Source organism: Grus americana, chromosome 4, assembly GCF_028858705.1.
Source record: "Grus americana isolate bGruAme1 chromosome 4, bGruAme1.mat, whole genome shotgun sequence".
Classification (NCBI taxonomy): domain Eukaryota; kingdom Metazoa; phylum Chordata; class Aves; order Gruiformes; family Gruidae; genus Grus; species Grus americana.
This window is the reverse complement of record NC_072855.1, coordinates 56,954,880-56,975,627: the sequence shown is the minus strand read 5'-3', so window position 1 is coordinate 56,975,627 and position 20,748 is coordinate 56,954,880. Positions and strand designations below refer to the sequence as shown.

The 20,748-nt window shown below is 37.2% G+C and overlaps 1 protein-coding gene across 2 annotated transcripts in view; it reads right to left on the bottom strand.

The window, feature by feature from the left end:
- Positions 1-3,088: 3,088 nt before the first annotated feature.
- SGMS2 (sphingomyelin synthase 2) overlaps positions 3,089-20,748 on the bottom strand; it is a 30,590-nt gene continuing 12,930 nt past the window's right edge. For both annotated transcript variants that reach the window (XM_054824844.1, XM_054824843.1), the window contains exons 2-6: positions 11,558-12,219; positions 10,701-10,818; positions 8,754-8,907; positions 5,891-6,057; positions 3,089-5,031 (exon numbers count right to left, since the gene is read on the bottom strand). In XM_054824844.1, the coding sequence (XP_054680819.1) occupies positions 4,828-5,031; positions 5,891-6,057; positions 8,754-8,907; positions 10,701-10,818; positions 11,558-12,012 (1,098 nt within the window). In that variant the 5' untranslated portion in view covers positions 12,013-12,219 and the 3' untranslated portion in view covers positions 3,089-4,827. The remainder of the gene's footprint in view (positions 5,032-5,890; positions 6,058-8,753; positions 8,908-10,700; positions 10,819-11,557; positions 12,220-20,748) is intronic.

The following is a 20,748-nucleotide window of genomic DNA, read 5'->3' as shown; positions in this document are numbered from 1 at the left end:
TTTCCTACAATATTTAAGTTACCTGTACACCTAGCCTGACATTATCATGCACTACTTTCTAGGTTAATAAGATTTAATCAAATTGTTAAATCCATGGAAACTTGAGCCAACTAGAAAAAGCTTCAGTATGTTAAGCATTGCAGCACTTTCTTCTTGTTTTAGAAACTATTAGTGACAGCTTGGAGGAACAACTTATGAAAATTTGCAAATCATTAAAATATTTTAAAATCTCCAAGCATCTCTCACTGAGTTGGGTTTTATTTTTATATTTTAAGTTACAGACGAGAACCAGCACAAGACACATGTCTGTGCTGCAGAATGGAGGGCTCAATACCACCTGTTCCCTATAGGTTCTTTTGCAGTACTATTACACAAAAAATAATTCTACATTACTTAGAAGTGTAGTTGTAGCTCAATTTCGTGTAAAAAGCAATATACAATCACCATCTACTTCAATGTTTTCATCTTTCCCCTTTTTTCTTGTAAATACTTTGTCTTCATTCTCAGTTTCTTGGCACTTTTTTAAACACACTGGGAAGCATCATAAAGTAGCATACGAAGGCTAACTTAGAAGCAAAGTTGCTTCAGTGGCACACTAGGATATTCTTCTCATGTGCACATAAGCAGGAACACTCATTTGAATGGTGTCCAACAGAAGCATTTAACACCTCTTTTTTCAGTAAATCAATTTAAGACATTGATTTTACAATGCCTGGTATAGAACACTTGTTCAGAAGTGTTCGATCTTACAGTATTTTGTGTGCCTACAGAAGACTTCTAGGTAAGTCCAAACCACATATATTGTAAAAATACCAAGATGACAATGGAGTTTCACAGCTGTTAAGTCTGCCAGTAAGGAAAAACAGTTCCAGTATATCTGATAGATTGGACATGTTTTCAAAGTTACCCCACAAACCTTTAAGACAGGTGTTTAAGTTAAAAAAACTAAGACCTGTGGGAAAGTTCACTTAAAGTAAATGGAAAGACTTCACCTTGCACTGAACTTAATGGAACCGGTCTCTAGAACTGCAAATCATACTTCATATCTACTGAAATCAGAAAAAGAATTTGGGTTAGTACCAAATAACTTAGGCTAAATTGTCTAACCAGATACTAATGATGGGAGAAGGCCAAAGTCTGAACAGATTCCAATTTAAGATACATATAAGTGGATTTACAATAATCTAATTAAGAGAATTCTCTCTCATCTCTTAAAATACTTCCCAGTTGTCTGTTACGGAGCTTTATTTCTTTATCACATGAAGGTAGTGTATCTTAACATATACAGTTTTAAGGGTTTTTTTTAATCTTCCTTCTCTTCCACACCCCATTTTTTTTAAAGGAGGGAAGCAAGTCAAGTACTAGAGTTCAGCACCACATTTAGCACAGCTCTTTTTGCTACTACCCCACCTGTACCTATCTTTCCAAGAAAACAGCAATGAAGAATGATTAACATCTAGTACCATTTACGTCCACATGGGAGTGCTAAGCACGTACCACAAAAATGTCAATTTACAGTGGCTTCAAGTATATGTTAATAGTTTCTGGCCCTGGAATTAAGCATCTGTAGCATGACCACATAGCAGCACATTTAATTAAAATACTCAAGTTAACCTTTTAAATCCAGGTTTAAATTTAGGTTAGGCATTTAAGAAAGCTTGTTTCATAAATACAAAGCACCAAACAGCATCTAAGTCATACTGATACACCAGGTATATAAATGTAGTGTTTTGGGGTTGGGTTTTTTTAAGTGTCTGGGAAGTGCAACATGTAAATGCTCTTCACTAGAGAGAAGGAGCATTTTATTTACAGTCGTAGTACAGGTGCAGCTCATGTGACATCAGTAAGAGATTATTTTAACTCTACAAAAAAATTAGTGACATACTGCAAAACATTGGGCATATACAGCCTAAATAAGCCTACAATCAAGTGATCAGTACATTAAGTGAAGTCTAAGTTTCTTCTGTTCTTTTTACCTGCTGCAATCCTTTTTCCTGTTAGAATGAAGCCATGTTTTTAGCTTCATAGTATTTATATACAATGATCACTAAGTTCTTAAAAATTTTTATGTACCAGCTGTTGTTTGTATCGGATAAACTACTATAGCAGTAAGCACTAGCATATACCATTACTTACCCCCTTTCATCACCTGACATACAGGCCTAAGGAATCTTCAAATACATCTATACCATCCAAGTTTGCAAAACCAATTTAAAGCTATTGAGAGATTAGAGAAGCAGGGGTTTCTGCTAATAACACACATACACCTCCCCTTTGATACAATGGAGAAAATTTAAGCACTGAAGGGAGGACTGAGATAGAAAAGGAATCAAGTATTTTGAGCTAGGGCTGCCATTTAAACTTTCCTTCTGTATTACAATAGAAGTTTCTATCAAATTCAGCAGTAGAATGACACCTCAACACTGCCCGACAAATCTTTACTTGGTTCTATTCCATCACTTTCATATTTTTCTTTCCAGAAATAGGATTAAGTGTAAAAAACCCAAACACCTCATCCTGCATGAATAAATTTTACTTTGAAGATATATTACAGAAATCCCACTGAGACATGGTGGTGGCTATGCAGACAATTAGCTATCTAGACTATCAAAGTATTTATTATTCAGCCACCAGATGAAAACCACTGTTTAAGCTCCTTAGTGAAAGCTTCTCATCATGTTATTTTCAAGGCATGGCTACCACTAATGAAATTCATTCACAATTTCTAAAAGATAGTATTACTACAAGTGGCTTAACCTGACCATATTTAGGGTATCACAAAGCTTAGAATTCAGCTTCAAAAAAATATTATGCTCTATGAAGCAGTATTGATATAACAAGTATCTTGGGAGATTTACAGACCAAACTGATTCATTTATATGATACAGAAAAAAGACTTTCATATAAATGTTTTGATACCAGATTTTTCACTGCTCAAGGTCTGCCAGGAGCAAGCAAATGAAAACACAGGTATGCCTATACACACAACTTCAAGGGGCATGTTGTAAGATTCTAAGCAGCTTATTTTAAATAACAAAACCAAACATCAGGAGAATTTCTTTCTTAGCTAAGTTTTACCAAGGATGTATTGTAAGAAACATTGTTTATTGTATTACTTTGATAATGCACAAAAATATTTGAAATGCACATCAATAATATTCTCATGTACAACTCATAGCAATTGATCCCCTTAACTGAAAAAAATAATCTTTGAATACTCTGTATTGCATTTTATAACTTTAACTGGACTTTTAAAAACAAGTTATTTAAATTGTGTTCACACTTGTCACTCAGTTCAAGATATTCTTAAAATAAGCAGCATTTCCTTCATACTAGTATCACTTCAACACTTAACACAGATCTATCTTTGCTGTCAGGTTTTACTGAAGATTTGAAAATAAAATTAACTGCAGAAATTAATACAGAACATAAATGGTTAAACATAGTATGCTAATTTTCTACTTTGCTTTTCCAATAATACCAAACAATAAAAACCAACAAGAACCAGGCAGCTGTTTAATTTGTGGGTTTGTTACATGTTTATGCCATGGTAATTTCCACATGTTCTCAGCCAACTTGCTTAAATAGCCATTTTAGTTGGACTGAAACCCTGGGGGAAAAAAAAAGAATCTGCATGTGAGTTCTACCAGTGTCATTTATTACCTAAACCCATTTCATATTAATTGAAGAAATGCTACTGTTGCAGGTATTCAACTTGGCACTTTTTCTCCTAAAGTCAGAAACATGTGCCAACAGGTAGAAAAGAAAAAATAAATCAATGAAGAACTATGGCTCCCAAACAAACTTGCTACATAGTTTCAGCAAGAAATAGCTACTAAAATTAAAAAGTTTATTTTTAATACAGCCCCATTTTGGACCTGGCCTTGCATTCCTCAAGCAAGTGAGATCTGTAGGAGTTTTGCCTGGATTAAGAACTGTATGATCACTCTTCCCAGTAAGTAGTTTTGTTTACTATGTGTTTAACTACACAGCAGCATGTGCTTTTGTGTGTATATGCATGTACATACACCAATAGGCACTGTATAGCTATATACACAAGGCCAAACTGCAGTTAAAGATTTAGACTTTGAAACTGTGTCCTTTTTTAAAAATAAAAATTTTAGGCTCCTTGAGCTCTGATGTTAGCAGCTACTCCTAATTTGCAAAGTCATCAGGTAGCACAACAGTTTAAATATAAAATTACTAATAAAAATGTAAAAATTGGTATATAGTAGAATATATGGGAGATAATGGTGGTAAGTAGTAGTTTAGGGTCATAAGATATTTATACCCACAGAGTGTAAAAGAGTCAAGACTCACTTCCGGCTGTACCAGTCACACAAAGACCTTACCTTCATTAGCAAGAATAATGCAACAAACCACTTCCCACAATTGTGTTTTTTTTTTATATACCTCAGTACGCCGATATCGTGCCTTTACATTTTAGCATGTTTTTACCCTTATGCACTCCAGAACTCTGAAGATGAGATTTTTGGGTGCTTCTGTGGATGAGTGATAGTAATGAAAGTGTTAATGTGGTCTTTGGCACCTCTATCTCATTAGTAAAGCAGAGTGCTGCTCCATTTTTTTCTTTAATAAAAAATCCCATCAGTGGTGCATTCTATTAGCACTGAAGAGTAGAATAGGTCTGTACAGCCTGATGATAGGAAAACATGAAATGGAAATATGTGTCTACAATTGTCTTTCCAATCAATTGCACAGAAGCTTGGTCCACTTCTTCAGTTACAGTGTAGTCCTCTTAAGAACTTTGGTTACAGCATTAATGTTTTGGTAAAAAAAACAGAGCAGATGCTTTCCTCCTTCTCTTCAGGTAGATTTTTCATTGTCCTCTCCTGTCTTCTGAACCCGTGAATACTTTTTGCATGAAGATTTGAAGCAGCTGGGAGGCCAAGACAGCGGCCAGGAAAAGCTACAAGGAACAGAGCCTTGCACGTTCTTCTCAAAGAAATAAAATATCGGATACCACCACGCTCGAGAGAGAAAATTTGTCTGCGAAGAGACCTTTAAAGTCTGTACTGGCACAAGAAGGTAGAGAGGAAAAGGAAACAGACAATCAATTTAAAGCATTATGATCAATTACATTGAGTCAAGACAACTACAAAAATGCAATATATTCACATGCATTTCTGCAAAGATGACATGCATTTAGCCTAGAAAAAAAACAGAGTACTGAGACAGTGTATACATCATAGCCAAAATGTATACTACAAACAGCATCTTTAACATAAAGGGATGCTTTGTTGCTGTACAAAATTTAGGGAGACGACTCGTGTTCAGAAAGACTTGAGTGTTTCCTTTCAGGCATGTCATGTTTCCATTGATGAATAATAGTTGAAAACTAGATTAAAATGAACACTAGATTAAAATGGCTTGGCAGCTATGCTTCTACTTGGAGGTGTTCTTGAAACAACTGCAGCAGATACTTTCTGAACAGTGTACTTTTAGTGACATTTTCAGAAGAACTGTCTCTAGAATTTTAGTATGGTCTAGGTAATTCAGGTTGGTCAGAAAATTTATTATTAAACTATTGTTTATTCATAAGCTTAGACAAACAAGGGCTATTCCATACACCCACTACAGCAATAAACCTCAAAGTTCAAAAAATGTTTTTAAGCCAACATATCAAGAATTTTAAAATAACTTTATTAAAAAATTAATTTTGAAATAACTTAGGTGCAGATCAAAAAAGAACATCTTAATCCATTAAATATTTACTTAAAACACAGTAAAGTGAAATTCCTTGCCTAATTTGTTTAAACTTCAATACAGAACCTCTATTTTTATTTCAAAATTAAGAACTAATTTTGACATTTGAGTGGTATTAACAAGTGCAGGCTCTACATTGATTCTAAAGATATTTGCCACTCACCTTTTCATTAGCCATTGAGTGGTACCACCAGAAGAGCCGCGTGGTGATATAATAAGCAATGATGACATCCACAGTATAGTGTTCATGAGCAACAAGGATACAAATTATGCCAGCAGCACTCATTAGCCAACAGATTAAGTGATACCACCAGAAATGACGTGGTGAATCTGTGAAATAGGGAGGTGAGAGGGGAGAAAGAAAGCCATATACATTATTATAGCAATTCACAAAGGGAAGAGGAAAAGATTAAAACCAAATGATTTAATTAAGGCTACTAAACTTTAAAATTAACTCATTTGTACCACACTGGTACAAGAACCCTGTTTTGACATAGAAAACAAGACTAAAGAATTATGCAAAGTTACTGAATTGTTCTTACTACATAAGATGAGCCCAAGATAAGCTTGCAGTTAGACAGCACCATCACCCATTTTCTAGTTCAATTAAGAAAGTTTTCCAGTTAAATCACTTCTATGGTAGGGGGTACAAGGGAAGAGACAGAATTGAGGCAAGACATACACTTTGATTATTTTACTTGGGTGTATTGCATCTCTGCTCTTTCTGCAGTCTATTTGAGCATAAAAGTTTACTTGAGCATAAAGTTTCTAGAACTGATATAACCTGAGCAGAGGTCACAGATTAAACAGGAAGAGACACTCTTAATTACTAGGGTTTAATTGCTTTGCATGAAACCTCTGTTCTGGGAACCACCAATACACTGTACGGGGAAGTACAGTATGTGAATTTATACCCTTTCATTAAAGATTAACAAGTGGGAGTGAAGCTATTCTTCAAAATGCATTTAAGCCACTTCAGTGGAAAAGTTTCCCTGCCCTTCTTTCCCCATTGAAAAATGCCTTGGGTGTCACAATGACCATTCATAACTTCTGACAAGCTAACGGGTTTCATTTCACTCACAGTGGGAGGTTTTGGCACCCCTTCCCTTGTGGGGCAATGGTCAGCTTTTACTTTCACACAATACCAGTGGAAAAGTTACTGATCCCAACAAGCCTACCCCTAGTAGTTTGCGAGGCCTGTACAAAATAGTTACTGTAGGACAACTGAAATTTTGGTGCAAGTGTCAAAACAGTAAATTCTCTCAACTCTATCCAAAGCATTGCAGAAAAATCTGTAGCTACTGATAAAAAAAATAAAAATGGTAAGAAGCCAAGTCTTTTCAAGACGTAGATGAAGTCAGCCACAAGCAAGCAAGACATACCAAGGCTAAAAATGTAAATAACTATTCTGGGCAAAAAAGCTGGAGTGCGTGGGAATAAATGAAGAAGCAGAAAAGGATGAAAGAAGAGCAGAGCAAAAAATTCACTAAGCCAGAAATAATAAAAACCTCAGAATGCATTTTGTACCAAAGACATATCATATCAAGAGAGCACAAAAAGAATACCATAAGCAACCTCTAATTCAGAGCAATTATAGGGCTTAAGCCCTTGCTCAGATAACATTTTGCTAATTATATGGGAGGCAGAAAAAGGAAAGCTATGCATTTATTTATAGAGCACAACTGCACTGAAATATGTGCCTAACAATTAGGCAGCAGTCAAAGGGCTTATTACAAGAACGTATGTGATACAAGTCCTCCAACCCCTTATGACAAAAGTACATGAGTTACACTAGTCCCCAAAATACTGGGTTATCTGCATCTTTCCTAGTACTAAAGATATTAAAGAGTATGTGACCAGCATTAAGCTGCAATAATATACACAAAACAAGGCAAACAAAGCTATTATTAGGTTATTTTCCTAATCCTGCTCTGGTAACATTGATGAGTTACACATGCCATTCCCCCACTTTACAAGAAGGGCCTAGGCCTCAGAATCAGCAGACTATGATCAGCATCTTAAATGGCTGTTTGAAGAATGTCTCGCATCCACAGATTTGAAGTTTATCATATTAAATAGGTGGTTTTATATTGTGTTTAAGGCAGAACGCAGCACTGCAACACTTTCTTCCCTCAATGTTTTAATAAAAGGAAGGCATTTAACTGATGCTGGCTAGTCTTATTTTTGTTTCAGTGAGAATTACACATTCCCATGAGCCAAGCTAGCATTTGCATAGTTTGGGACACAACAGTAGGAGCGAAGTTTCCAATTCCAAACACGTGAACTGGAAAGGGAACTCCCCACTACACATTCATGAGCAGCCAGGTTCCCAGGGTAGAAATATTGCTTACCATGTATCAGATTTAGAGGTTGGTGCTCAGTTCTCCAAAGCTTCAGTTGATGCTGTGTGTGCAGCACAAACTGATTTTTCCCCCCATGCCCCATAGCAACGTAAAGCAAAGCCAGAAACCACAACCTCAACTATAACTTCTGCACGCTTGCCAAATGCTTACCAACTTCAAGAGCCATAAGTAGGAGACTTTAGCAGAAGATATCCAAGGAGCATGAATCAACTTTGCATTGTTTGAAGTAACGCACAGCACACTTAAAATAAATGACATTGCAATGACACTGTGCTGAAGCCACAAAAATTCCTTAGAAATCTAAGGTATATCAGCCAACCTGCACAGAGCTAATTTGCTTAACTACAGTATGTTTTACCCAAAATTTGAAGAACCTGTCAATGAATAATGAAAAGCTGGCTTGCTTCAATCAACCTGTAAACACTATAGATAAGTGACATGTCTACTCAATTGAGCCCTTAAAGCCCACACTACTTCTACTACACCCACATTCCATTTTCACTCAAAGTCATGATTTGTATTTCAAACCTATATACATACAGTCTGTGTACAGCTGACCAGTAAAACTTTTGGAGGGCTATAGTTTTACATGCACTTTTATCACCTGTTTTCCCAGTACAACAGATCTGAACAAGGAAAGTGCATTGAAATACTATCGCTTACACTCTTTGATGAACAGGTAGATCAGCGTTAATACCACAGTGTGACCACTGAACAGGAAGTCTCCGCACAGGATGTGTGATCCAGTTATGGACAGACCACCACCAGAAATCAGTCGCAGGATCCTCTGAACCTTTGCCTGAGAATCTCCATTCAACTACAACACCAGAAAAAAAAAAGTACAAAAAAAACCTTTAAGATATACCATAAGTGACTTGAGTAAACTTCTTGCCCAAACATAGGTAGGGTCAGGGAAAGAGGGGAAAAGGACACAGATTATCCTCATTTTCTTGGGCTTTCTTTCACATATTCTTAAACAAATAAGCATGCATATCAAAGTTGACAGGTGCTAAAGATCAGCTTGATAAGCATAGACAGAATGCTAGTATTTCCCAGGCTACTTTAAAATATGCATTGTGTGAGAATGAGATGTAGAATATACTGGAAAGGTAAGCATTAAAAATTTGTGAGGTCAGGTATTTCATGATAGCAGTTGACAGAACAGATAAAAACACATTCAAACTAGTTCCAATACAGTGCAAGCTTGCATACCATTTCTGTCATTCTGTTCAGACCTAAGCAATGTTTCTACAGGACAAAAACCTCAAACTCGCTGAATTTTAGAATTGGTTACAGTCTCAGTCAGGACTTACTCAGATTTAGAGGATTTTTTTTTTAAGCACGCATTAGGATCAGCTTTTGATTTCTCATAGATACTAGGCAAACACTCAGTTTCACCTAGCTGTTTAAAGATTAACTCTGGAAAAACCCAAACAAGATAAAGAGATAACTAGCTTTCCATAATCAGAAAATATTCATGTGGAACAAAAAAGAAATCCAGAATTTTTTCCAGAATTCAAGTAGTTAATCCTGTTTTAATGCTAGCAAAATGCACTTTCAGACACATGCAAGTGTTCCTTTGCTTACCTCTTCCTACTCCTCAATACACACTCTACTACAAAGTCACTCCCCAAGCTACTAGCACAAACCAGTTGAGTCTTTAGAACAGTGGTACATAAATAAAGCTTTTTCAAATAGATACTGATTCCTAAGAAAAATAGTTCATCCACTATGTTCCTAATTTGTCCCAATGTGAAAGAAGACTGAACAGACACAATGCTGTACCTCAAGACCGATGAGATCCTATACAAGAAGTGACAAATTTATGCCCCACATTGGCAATGTTTTTAGGTTTCAAAATGCTTATCTTCCCAGTGCACAAACTGTTTCTTACTCACTCAAGTGCACTGTTCTTTCAGTGCAGCCAACAGGATGCAATTGTTCCAAGGCATTTATACGTCCACAACTTTTTATTAGTAACCTAAAATGGCAGTAACAGAATTCCTTTATGCCACCATCTGACTACACTGCCACAAAATCTTGTAAGTATTCTTCTAGAAATATTAGCATGTATATGTTTCTATATGTATCAGCTCATTTAAATAGCTGAACCTTAGTCATTTATGTACATTTTGCAGGTTGGACACAGGGACAGGCAGCTGACTGCAGGTATTGCGACAGCTCTTGACAGAATAGTGTGAGAAACAGTGCAAAGCCTATGACAACATCGTGGGGTTTTTTAAAAGCCTATTGTAACACAAGCTTGTGTATGAGCCTATGAATTACAATATTGACATTAGGTATTCCATCATGTAAGAAAATACTGCTGCAGTATTGGAGTGATTAGCTTGAGCCGCAGAAGCAAGTTTACTAATTTAGTAGCAGCACTATTTCAACATACATACTCTCTTAAAGGATCTTAACCACAGCAACAGCTTGAGGCTCTTTCTGTATCACGCAACTTTTGGTTTATCACTATCTGTGTTTCTGAAGACATCAACTGAGATTAGACTGTGTTAGTAAATAACACCCGGAACATTATCTCAAATTTGCTCTAACAAGCCATAAGGATTCAGGCAGAGACTAAGGCAAGAATTAGGGAGCTCTTACCTTTGGCGCACACTGAAAATGCATTCCAGGCACAGGTAAGGTGGTAACGTACATGGTAATACAGCGGTACAGATACAGAGTTCCTATTATAAAAAAGAACCTGCGTCCCACTATTGATCTGAAAGTACAGGAAAAAGATTGAGTACAAAGCTCACATGCAGGATATACATATAACAGTTATGGAGCTCTACCTTTATTATATAGCTAAATCCCTAGAATTAAAGAGCAGCTCTACCTCCTGCTCTTCACCACACACTTCTCTAAATCAAACACTAAAAAGTCTGTCTTCAGGTTTTAGTCTTGCTAGCTCATAATAGTACATAACTACCTCAAAGCTCCCTCCAAAGCTATCTAACCAATTTAACATGGCCTTAGTCCAACTTACATGCAGTCAGGCATAGTTCTCAATTCAGTGACCTTCTCTTTTTAGTCCCATATTATAACCATGTACTTAAATATGTATAGGTTAATCAAATGAATACAAAGGAAGAAACTTCTAGTCTAGCTGTGAAGGACAGTGGGTTCTTCAAATTTGCGTAAGATTTTTTTACATCATCATGATTTCCTCTGTTTAAACATCACCACATCAGTAAACACACTCTGAAAAGCCCAATCTCAGAATAAATTTGACAAGTACAATGTAGGTTTCAAATTCAGATTTCAAAAACATTATTCAATAATCAGGAGAAATCTGTTTCCTGTATCCAGCACGGACACTGGAACATTGTCTAAGTAAATCATCCCTATGCCATTTTCCTGCCAACCCTATTCTACAATATTGCTACAGATTCTACTCAAAGTAAGTGAGGGAAACCGGTGTTCTGAAAACATACAAGAGAAAAAGTATAGCTACTTACTTGTATCTAAGAAACAACCACTGGAATATCCATAATCCAACTAGTATCATTCCATTTATTTCTGATACAGAAAAAGCCCATTTCACACGATCAAAGTAATCAAAAAATTTGTCAGGCAAGGGAGGGCTTAGCTCCTTTGGAGGTACTCTCTCATGGACCACAGTGATCATGACAGTTGTTAGAATCAAGTTGAAGAGAGCATAGATAAAGGCAATGCCTGTCTTCCACCATTCCAGAGGAAATTTATTCCTAGACTCAGCAGGCATAGCAATCTGGATGTAATCAGGATATTTCTTTGTCGTTTTTCGTAAGCCATTAGACAAGGCCTTTGGTTTGCTAGTGCCATTTTTGTTCTCTTCACTGACTGAGAGAGTAGGTCGTGAGTAGCCATTAGAAGCGTCATTGTTTTGACCCTCCATATGCTCTTCAAGCTTTGCTGTCTCAATGGTATTCATTCCCAAGCTGTATAACCAAATTGGATTTATCAGTGACCAATTCCTGGGCTCTCTGAAGTCTGTTATTCCTTAAAGTCAAACGTTCTTCTTCCTAGATGATTTTTGATTTCTGTAAAACTCTAAAAAGTGTCCATTGTGCTTTCACTATTCAGATACTGTAGAGCAAGTTGTGAAGACAACTCTTTCTTTCCTCTAGAGCTGTATCATCTGCAAAAACACCAAAACAGACACTGAGAATCTTCAGAATTAATAACGTGACTCTGAACAAATATCTTAAAAACACACATCCTAAGTTCCATCCAAATCTACTTACATATACAGTCAAGAGGCAAACTAGAGACAGGTGGTTATTGTGAAATAATTCAAGCCAGTTCCTACCAAGTAACTTGATAAGTCTCTGATCAGTTTAGCAACTAGTAGCAATGTAAGCTTTTTTTTTTTTAAAGGACAAGATCCATAGACTTTAATGATCATGACAGCATTTGCTTTATCAGTTGTCAGAATTAAGATTAATCCATATTTGCAGCAATATTTAATTTTATTGCTTAGGGGCATTCCATACAAAATACTTCCTTTTTGACCCTAGGGTTGCTACCAATATTAACATGGTTTGTCCATATAGATCAGGTAATCTTCTCAGGGCAGGTGACAGGACAGAAAACAGAAGGGCAATACAGGATTTGATTTTGTAAGGCATAAAGTAATTTAGATTAATCTAGAAAAATCTACTTAAGAGATAGCTCCATTAAATTTTCTTGGATCTAAATAAGTATTTCAACCAAAGCAGTATAAAAATGTGTCTACATAAGCTACTATATTACCCACTAAATCATCTCTGAAATTTCATAGAACTGAACAATATACCTCTGAATTAGATTCTTAGTTATGGTAATCTATATGTAGAACAGACCTCAAATGGATCTGTGTTTGTCCTTTAGTTATTTTTAAAAAGCATATCTATTTAGACATATTTTTAACAAGAACAAATAGCAAGATTCATTATTGCACAGGATTTATTTCAGGCTGCATTTGTCAATTCAGTAAAATCTCATTAGATTAAAAGAATAGGTAAGCGCATATGTTTTATAACAACATTTTCTACAAAGAGAAAAGAACACAGTTCACTTCTGCAGAATTGACAGTGCTCTAGTCAAAATGAAGGCTGTTCCCCCCTTAAAGTTCTGTGAAACCACTTATCATAATTGTGATGTACTTATTTTTACTACTCTGTTCAGCTCCTATGGCAAAAGTATTATTATCATATACAAAGTGTTTACTAGTTACCAGCAAATTATAATTCTTTTTAATTGTTCCTCTAAGAGAAGTTTAACACTACCACCACCTCAAGTCTCTGCATGCCAACACAGGCTGCCACAGTTTGCCATGCTTATGTACAATTAAGTCATTGTGATGGAAACTAGAGCTGGAAGTCTCCCTAACCATACATCACAGAACTTAAGAGAAAACAACCTGCTTCGGAAAAACCTATCCAGTGACTGATCCCTTCATCACAAGGGCAATCTAAACCCAAAATAGCCTGGAAAATTGGGTGTTTGTGTTTTGGTTCCTCACCCCCACAAACAGAGAAGACCTTTAACATGTTCAGCCTGTAAATCCCACTGATTTCCTAGCTGTTGCTCCTACCACTGAAAGAGAGAAGGGGCAAAGGTTCAGATCAAATATGTGATATTCACACAAATAATACTGAAATAATCAAGAAGCATTTCTAAATTAACCTCTCAGCAGTGTTTCTGAAATCTGTTGTAAATCCCTAATCAACAAGCATATGAAAACACACAAAACACCTGAACACCACTCCACCCCCCCAAAAACACACCACCAACACCCAAGACAACAAGTGGTGATTTCAGATGTTTTTTCTCCCTCTTAGTCAGACTGAAATCTCCACTTCCCTAAGAGAAGGGGATGTTTAACAGGGCAGCTAAGCAATGACCTCTGATGCTTCCTACAACTAAGAATATTCTATTATAGCAGCTGCAAAAGCAACGGCCTGATTCAAAACTGTAGTAGAACAACATTTCAACTTTCACAAGTCCTTTTCTCACACACATTCTTTTATTCCCTCTGTCTACTAACGACAAGCATACAACAGAACGCTTAAGGGACAGTATAGAAAGAGATCTGAACCTGTCTAATTCCTTAAGTTTTTGAACACAAGTCTACCTAGCACTCACCTACTAAGTCAAGACCCTTCTTCTCAACATAATTTATACATAGCAGTCACTGATTTAGAGATCCACAAAACTTGATATATTTTATATCCTGCACAGTTGAAGCATTATTACACATTTACTGAAGAACAGAGAATATTCCAGTAAGTAGCAACATAAGTTATTTCCTCCTCTTCCCTACAAATACTTAACACCACTAGTAACATAACTAAAAGGAAGATTATTTTTTTTCCTCTCAGGTATTTACTGACATCCAAGTAAGCCTTAAAGATTAAAGAGCATCTGAACTACAGACGAACAATAACCAGCTTGCAAGAAAAAGTTGTGTTGCTTCCTGGTACTTTTAAATGGATTGTAAGGCATATTGATCTACTGTTTCTAATGGCTCATCAAGATTATTTCAAGCAGAGTGCATACTGTGGTCAAAACTGTTTACATTGATAGTTCAAGGTGCCATATATTATCTGATCAGTGATCTGTAAGAACATAAAGGCTTTCCTTTATGGTACCTTTTCAACCTGTTTCTCCCATATTCTAAAAGAAAGCAGGAACTATATTGATGAAAGATGACAAAAACCCCCTCTGCTTAAAGCTTTCAGTCCCTTGCTGCCAATCTAACTGGCAAGAGAAGTGACAGAGCACCAACAGCCTAATTATCCTCTGCTAAGGGCTGTGAAAGGAACTCCCCAGAAGTACCTGGGGTTTTTTCCTGCCAAATCCCTGTCCCCAATTCACATACCCATTCGAGTTCCCCTGAGGAGTGTGTTCCTTTTAGATTCCACATTGTCCTTATGTTAATTTAAGTAAAATATCTTATTGCTTCTTTTGTCAAACCTGGAATGCCCCTATATCAAAAATAGTAGATGCCCATAAACTGCCTAGTAGTAAGTCTTAGACTTCTTCAGTAACCAGGCAGCAATGCTCAGACCTGGCCACCTTGCCAAATCTAGAGTGTGAAAATCAAACCAAATTGCTCTAAGCTATGGAACATCCACTGAGGGAGTCTCAGACTCACACAAAATTTGACAAGTAACCCAAAAGGATAAATAAAATTAGCGTAAGGGATATATCCAGGTTTTAGGAAAAAGGTTTTTTTGGAACCACTTCAATACCTTCTAAAAATAGACATGTACCCTCATCAAGGACCAGAGCTTCTTAACCAGCAACATTACAGGAGGAGTCGTGATTGCCACAAGGAACAACACATTTTGAGGAAAAAATCTTAAGAGACAAAGATGCAAAAAGAGCAGGGGTCCTAACCGTTTATGCTCAGCTTCTACTTGCTCTCATGCAAATAGCTCCTTCAGTTTTGTGCATCCCCATTTGACTGTCATTCAAAAGCAAATAGTCAGCTGGGGGTACAGCTTTGAGACAAGTGTAAAAAAAGCATGTCTACCTTTGGCTCTTTACGCCAGAACTTAAGAATAACAAGCAGTTTTATTTAGCTTGTTAGTCATCCAATTTTCACATAAAGGTCATTTTCACATAAAGTTAGCTCACAATTGGTGTTTCTCATCCAGTATTTGGAACTTCAGTAACATTTCTCAAAATATTTTAACTTCTATAATTTATCAAGGACTGATTAGTCACAGTTTGTACAGACCTTCCAATTAAGTAGTTCTTAACCTGTTATTCCAATAGTATTGTTCATATCTGGAACAAGAGCATCCAAAACAGTAAGACTGATCTACTCTGATGTTAAGGAAAGCTACATACACATATACAAGATCAAAAAGGGTTTCTAGGTGGTAGTATTTTTAAGCCTCATTCACTTTTGTTAAGGTTGGCTCAAACATTTGATACAGCCATAATATATTCTTGTATTTGGTAGTAAGATCCTAGAAAAAGGATCTGTAAATAAAGTACTACAGAAAACAAATACGCAATAGGAGATAACAATATGATACTATAACTTTCTCTCATGTTTCCTGCTAATTGTGATATAGATAACAACTGTTAGCTACTTTATTTTCTTCATTCCAAGTTTTAGGACTACCTATGGGACCAGAACAAGAAAAGAAGCCGGGTAGCCTCTGCTACCTTAACAGCAATGAATAAAACCTGGCTTTTGGAGGTTTATCTTTTTATTTTTAAAAGCATTTCAGGTATTAGTTTGTTTTTGTAGTATCCCTTCTTCCATGCTATATGTATGCCTCACAGCATGTAGTCCACTAGGGGCAGGGGGGGAATGGGGGAAGGAAAAACCCCCCAAAACAACTCCTAAACCAGATCCGAGCAAAGTCATTTAGGTATGCAGAAACAGGACTAAGTTTAATAGGTTTGCTTATCACTTCTACTTCCCTACAGTAAAAATATTTTCAGAGCTGTGTTGGTCTTCCAGCTGTACAATGTTTATATGCATGCAGAAAGTGAATTATCTAAAAGTTACAAGTTTATCTACATTCTCTAATAGGCTGCCAACGCATTTCTTGCTTATGTGATGCTAATAAAGTACAAGTAAGAAAGCTGAATTACGGAAGTACCATTCATTCAAATGCTCTCAGAACTGAGATTATCATCATTCTGTCACTCGCAATACATTTCAACTTTTATAAAAAGCATTAACTGCTTACCTTGTATAAAATTCTTTTCAGTAGTAGAAATAGAGCAGGATACTCCCTCTACCTCTTGAGAAAGGGATTCTGCAATTCTCTCATTTAGGATTACTAATGTACCAACAGAAGCTGTCTTTTCTAAATCTCTACACTTACCCAGATAGAGGGGAAAAGCATCAAGGGTACCAATTATCTATTTGTACAACCCAAACATTACCAGTTCTGTGGAATTCTGTTTCTTCACACCTCTTAATAGGAAGAAGGGTATTAGTTTCTATTTTCCTGGCACTTAGTATTCAGTGGGTTCCACAGCAGTGCCAAGTTTCTGAAACAGTATGTCCCACAAGCAGAAAAATATTCCTATCCACACATATGTAAATATGTAGATTATAAATAAAATATCTGTAATTTGTTCCTTAAAAGCATTCACCAGGACCCCAGTGACTACCTAAACAAGAAAAAAGTATCTTTGAAGTGTTTTATCATTCTGAACACTGCTGAGTAGGTTTACCTTAACCATGAACTCTTCAACTGTTTGGTCCCCAAACTTTAAAGGATTGTATTTGGTGACTAAGAGTTTGATGCCCTTTAAGGGCACTTCCTATCCTGACACCATGACAGGCTTAGATTTTTCTCCCACTATTTACTCTTATCTTTTAAGAACCAAGGTCACAATACCTGTTAAATGGCAATTATTTGCTATCTTTTAGTGCTAGAGTAACTCATTCTGGCAATAATCCACATGTATATGGCATAAACTAAGTTCTATTTACAGGTTAATAGTCCTTCCTAAAACAGAGGTTTTAAGAATGGTCAGAGACCTATCTACAGAATCAGAAGCGCTAACAGAATAACTCAGGTTAGAAGAAACCTCAGGAGGTCTCTAGGCCCCTGGCCAGATCAGCTGTGGCTTCAGGGTCAGGTGCTCACTGCCTCTCCAAGCACCTTGTTCCACTGCATGGCTGTTCTCGCTGTCAAAGTTTTTTTGTGTTTCTTTTTAAATCTACTTTTTTATACCTACTTTGTAGAAATTATGCCCCTTGTGTCTCATCCTCCCACCGCTGTAAAGAGCCTCCCTGATGACCTCCTTGTAGGTACAAAGGGGCTGCTGTTTGGTGCCCGGAGCCTCCGTTTCTCCAGGCTGAAGCAGCCCCGCTGCCCCAGCCTCCCCTCGCCTGGCCTGTGCTCCAGCCTCCTGACCTCCCTGACCGTCCCTGTGTGGGGCTTGGGTTCGTGTTTTATCTGGATTTATCTTGGGATCACCCAGACACAGTATTCTGGGTACAGCTAAGTACCACGAAGCAGAGAGGAAGAATCACTTCCCTGTAAATACTGGCTATGCTCCTGTTCAGTACAGCTCAGGGTAGCGTTGGCTGCCTTCACTGCCAATCCACACTGCTAAATCCCTTCTCAAGTGAGCCGAAAGAAATAATGACCTTTTCCCAGCAGGCTAAAGACTCCCTCACAACTTCTTCACTCTAGAAAAATGAGATTAAAAGTAAGCCTTCTTCCTACTTAATCCATCCTCTCCAAAATGAGCCTGCTTTAGTATTTCAGATCTGGACAGAAAAGTCTGCTAACCTGAATTGATACTTACACTCTGAATCAGCTGCTTTTGAATGAAGGCAAAAAAGGTGCTCTATCACTGCATATTTTGTAACATTGCAAAGAAATGCTCGGCTTATACCCTTTTTTCCATTCATTGAAAATTACTATTATAAGCATTCTGCAAAGAGTGGAAGTCACTGTACTACCTCAGTCTTATCCGGGAAAATAATTCTGAAAGACTACCAAAAGAAACTTCTGGATCATCACCCTTATGCAGTTTGCTGTCTGAGCTTCTCACTGCTAATTGTTTCCATTCTGCTGTAGCTTTGCAGATGCTGTTGAAGAACCACTATCCAAAGCAAGATTCTTCTCAAAGATGGCAAGGTTTTGAGACTTCTGAAGCAGATCCAATGCTCCACATCCTTTCTAGCTCATGCAGAAGTTGCGGATTACTGGCTGTTGGGTGGGGGGCCCCGACACAGAAGGCTGGAATGTTTTAGACTGTTTTGTGAAATTCTCCACCTAGTTACCGGGGTAAAGGTTGCGCTTTATAATGGAAAGTCAGATCCAGAGATTAGTTACCACTTTCAGTACAGGGCGGTGAGGAATCACAGTGACTCATGTGTGCTTTAAAGTGACTCTACCACAGCTTATCAGCCATCAGGCAGCTAGAAGAGGAAATCACACAAAGTAAATTTATCAGCAATACACCCTAAAAATATTTGGGTAATTAAGATAATGCCTGTCAAATTTTTCCTCTGCACTACTCACAAAAAAGCAGCAGTGCCAACTCCAAAATAAGAGGTCACATTTATGAGAACATTCTCATATTTCCTGCAGAAGTAAGAACCCTCTTCCTAAAAGTTTAAAGTGAGAGGACAGTAACTGCTTCAATCTGCAGAGTATTTTACAACATTAGCAGGTAATAAGGAATACACGCACAAGTTGTACAACCCAGACAAAAGCTGTATGAGCACTGAAGTACACACAGAGGTTCATCCCTAATAACTCACATGTAACAAAAGTCCAATACAGACATTAGTCCTTGCAAGGCATATGACATTGAAGAGACAAACATTAACTACTCCTTATCTAGTGACAGCAGAAAGACACCACATGAATTCTTTGGACAAGGCATATTTAAAACTGATGAGTATCATACAATAAGCTAGTTTCACATACCCCTCAGCTCGACTGGCACATTACGAATCAGGTATCTCTACATAGGAGTAACACTTGCTGTGTTCAGAGGCTCAAGCAACAAAAACATCCCTTTTCAGAAACACTAATATCTCCTCCCCTTATCTTAGGGTATCCTGTACATGTATCCTGATCAGTGTTTTACCCTCTGTGCCAATACTGAAAATCTAGCACACTATACACTGCCAAACAAGTCAGGAAAGAGTCACTGAACACCTCCTCACTCCTTCCTAAAAACCCCTAGATAGTTTTCAGCTTGCTCAACTCTGATGTAGCTGCCTGGAAAGCCTCATGAATATTAGTTAAGAAGGATGACACAGACACAACACATCCACTATGATTGAGGGTAAACACACAGATTGGCTGAAACTGATCACGAAACATGATCTGCTCCACTATTTTGGTCTTCCCTTCTATCTTCTTGCCTCAACCACCAGTTCCTAACCTCACCAAGCAGTGACAGCATAAGGCTGACAACCAACACCCCCAGCAACAGAGATGTGAATACTCAGATCTCTTCAAGCCATTTGTTCACAGGCTCAGATACCCAAACCTACATCCAGCTCACACACTGAATGTTTGTTTCCCCTCTCACTTTTTTTTGTAGCTTTTCATGCTACACTTCTGGAAGTAAAACCAGGTAAGTAATTCTAAGATGAAGTAGTTAAGACTACTGAGCAATTTCAGTGACTATCACGACCAACCCACACAGATGTTTATGTAGGGAATTAGAACAGCACAGAATCCTTTCCTGATACATTATTTGAGCTTCCAGTTTGTAATATGTATCAAGTTTCCTATAAGTAATTGCATTTTTCACACTGTTGAAACTGTTAAAAGTTATCACAACTTAACTTTCCAATGCAGCCCCATGGTCTTCCTTAAACTCGTTCAAGTGTTCCATTAGCTCAAGATTTTCTATTAATAGAAGAAAATACTTTCCACATTATGCTGACAGGAAAAATAATTTATTTTTTATATTATTTAATTAGTCAGGAAAGACGACACTGTTTAGCTTTAAATACTAAACACCAAAGTACTATGCACTTCAACACTTCCTTCATTTTTGTTTCTACCACAGATTGACGAACAGAACACGCATTTCCTTAGAATTATCTCTTCTCCTGCCTGGCATGCTATCTCCCCACAACACTGGGCATCGTTGTTAAATACATGTTTCAAGAGGATGGTAACAGTGGGACAGCAGTAGAAAATAATTACAAGTATCACCCAAATATTTT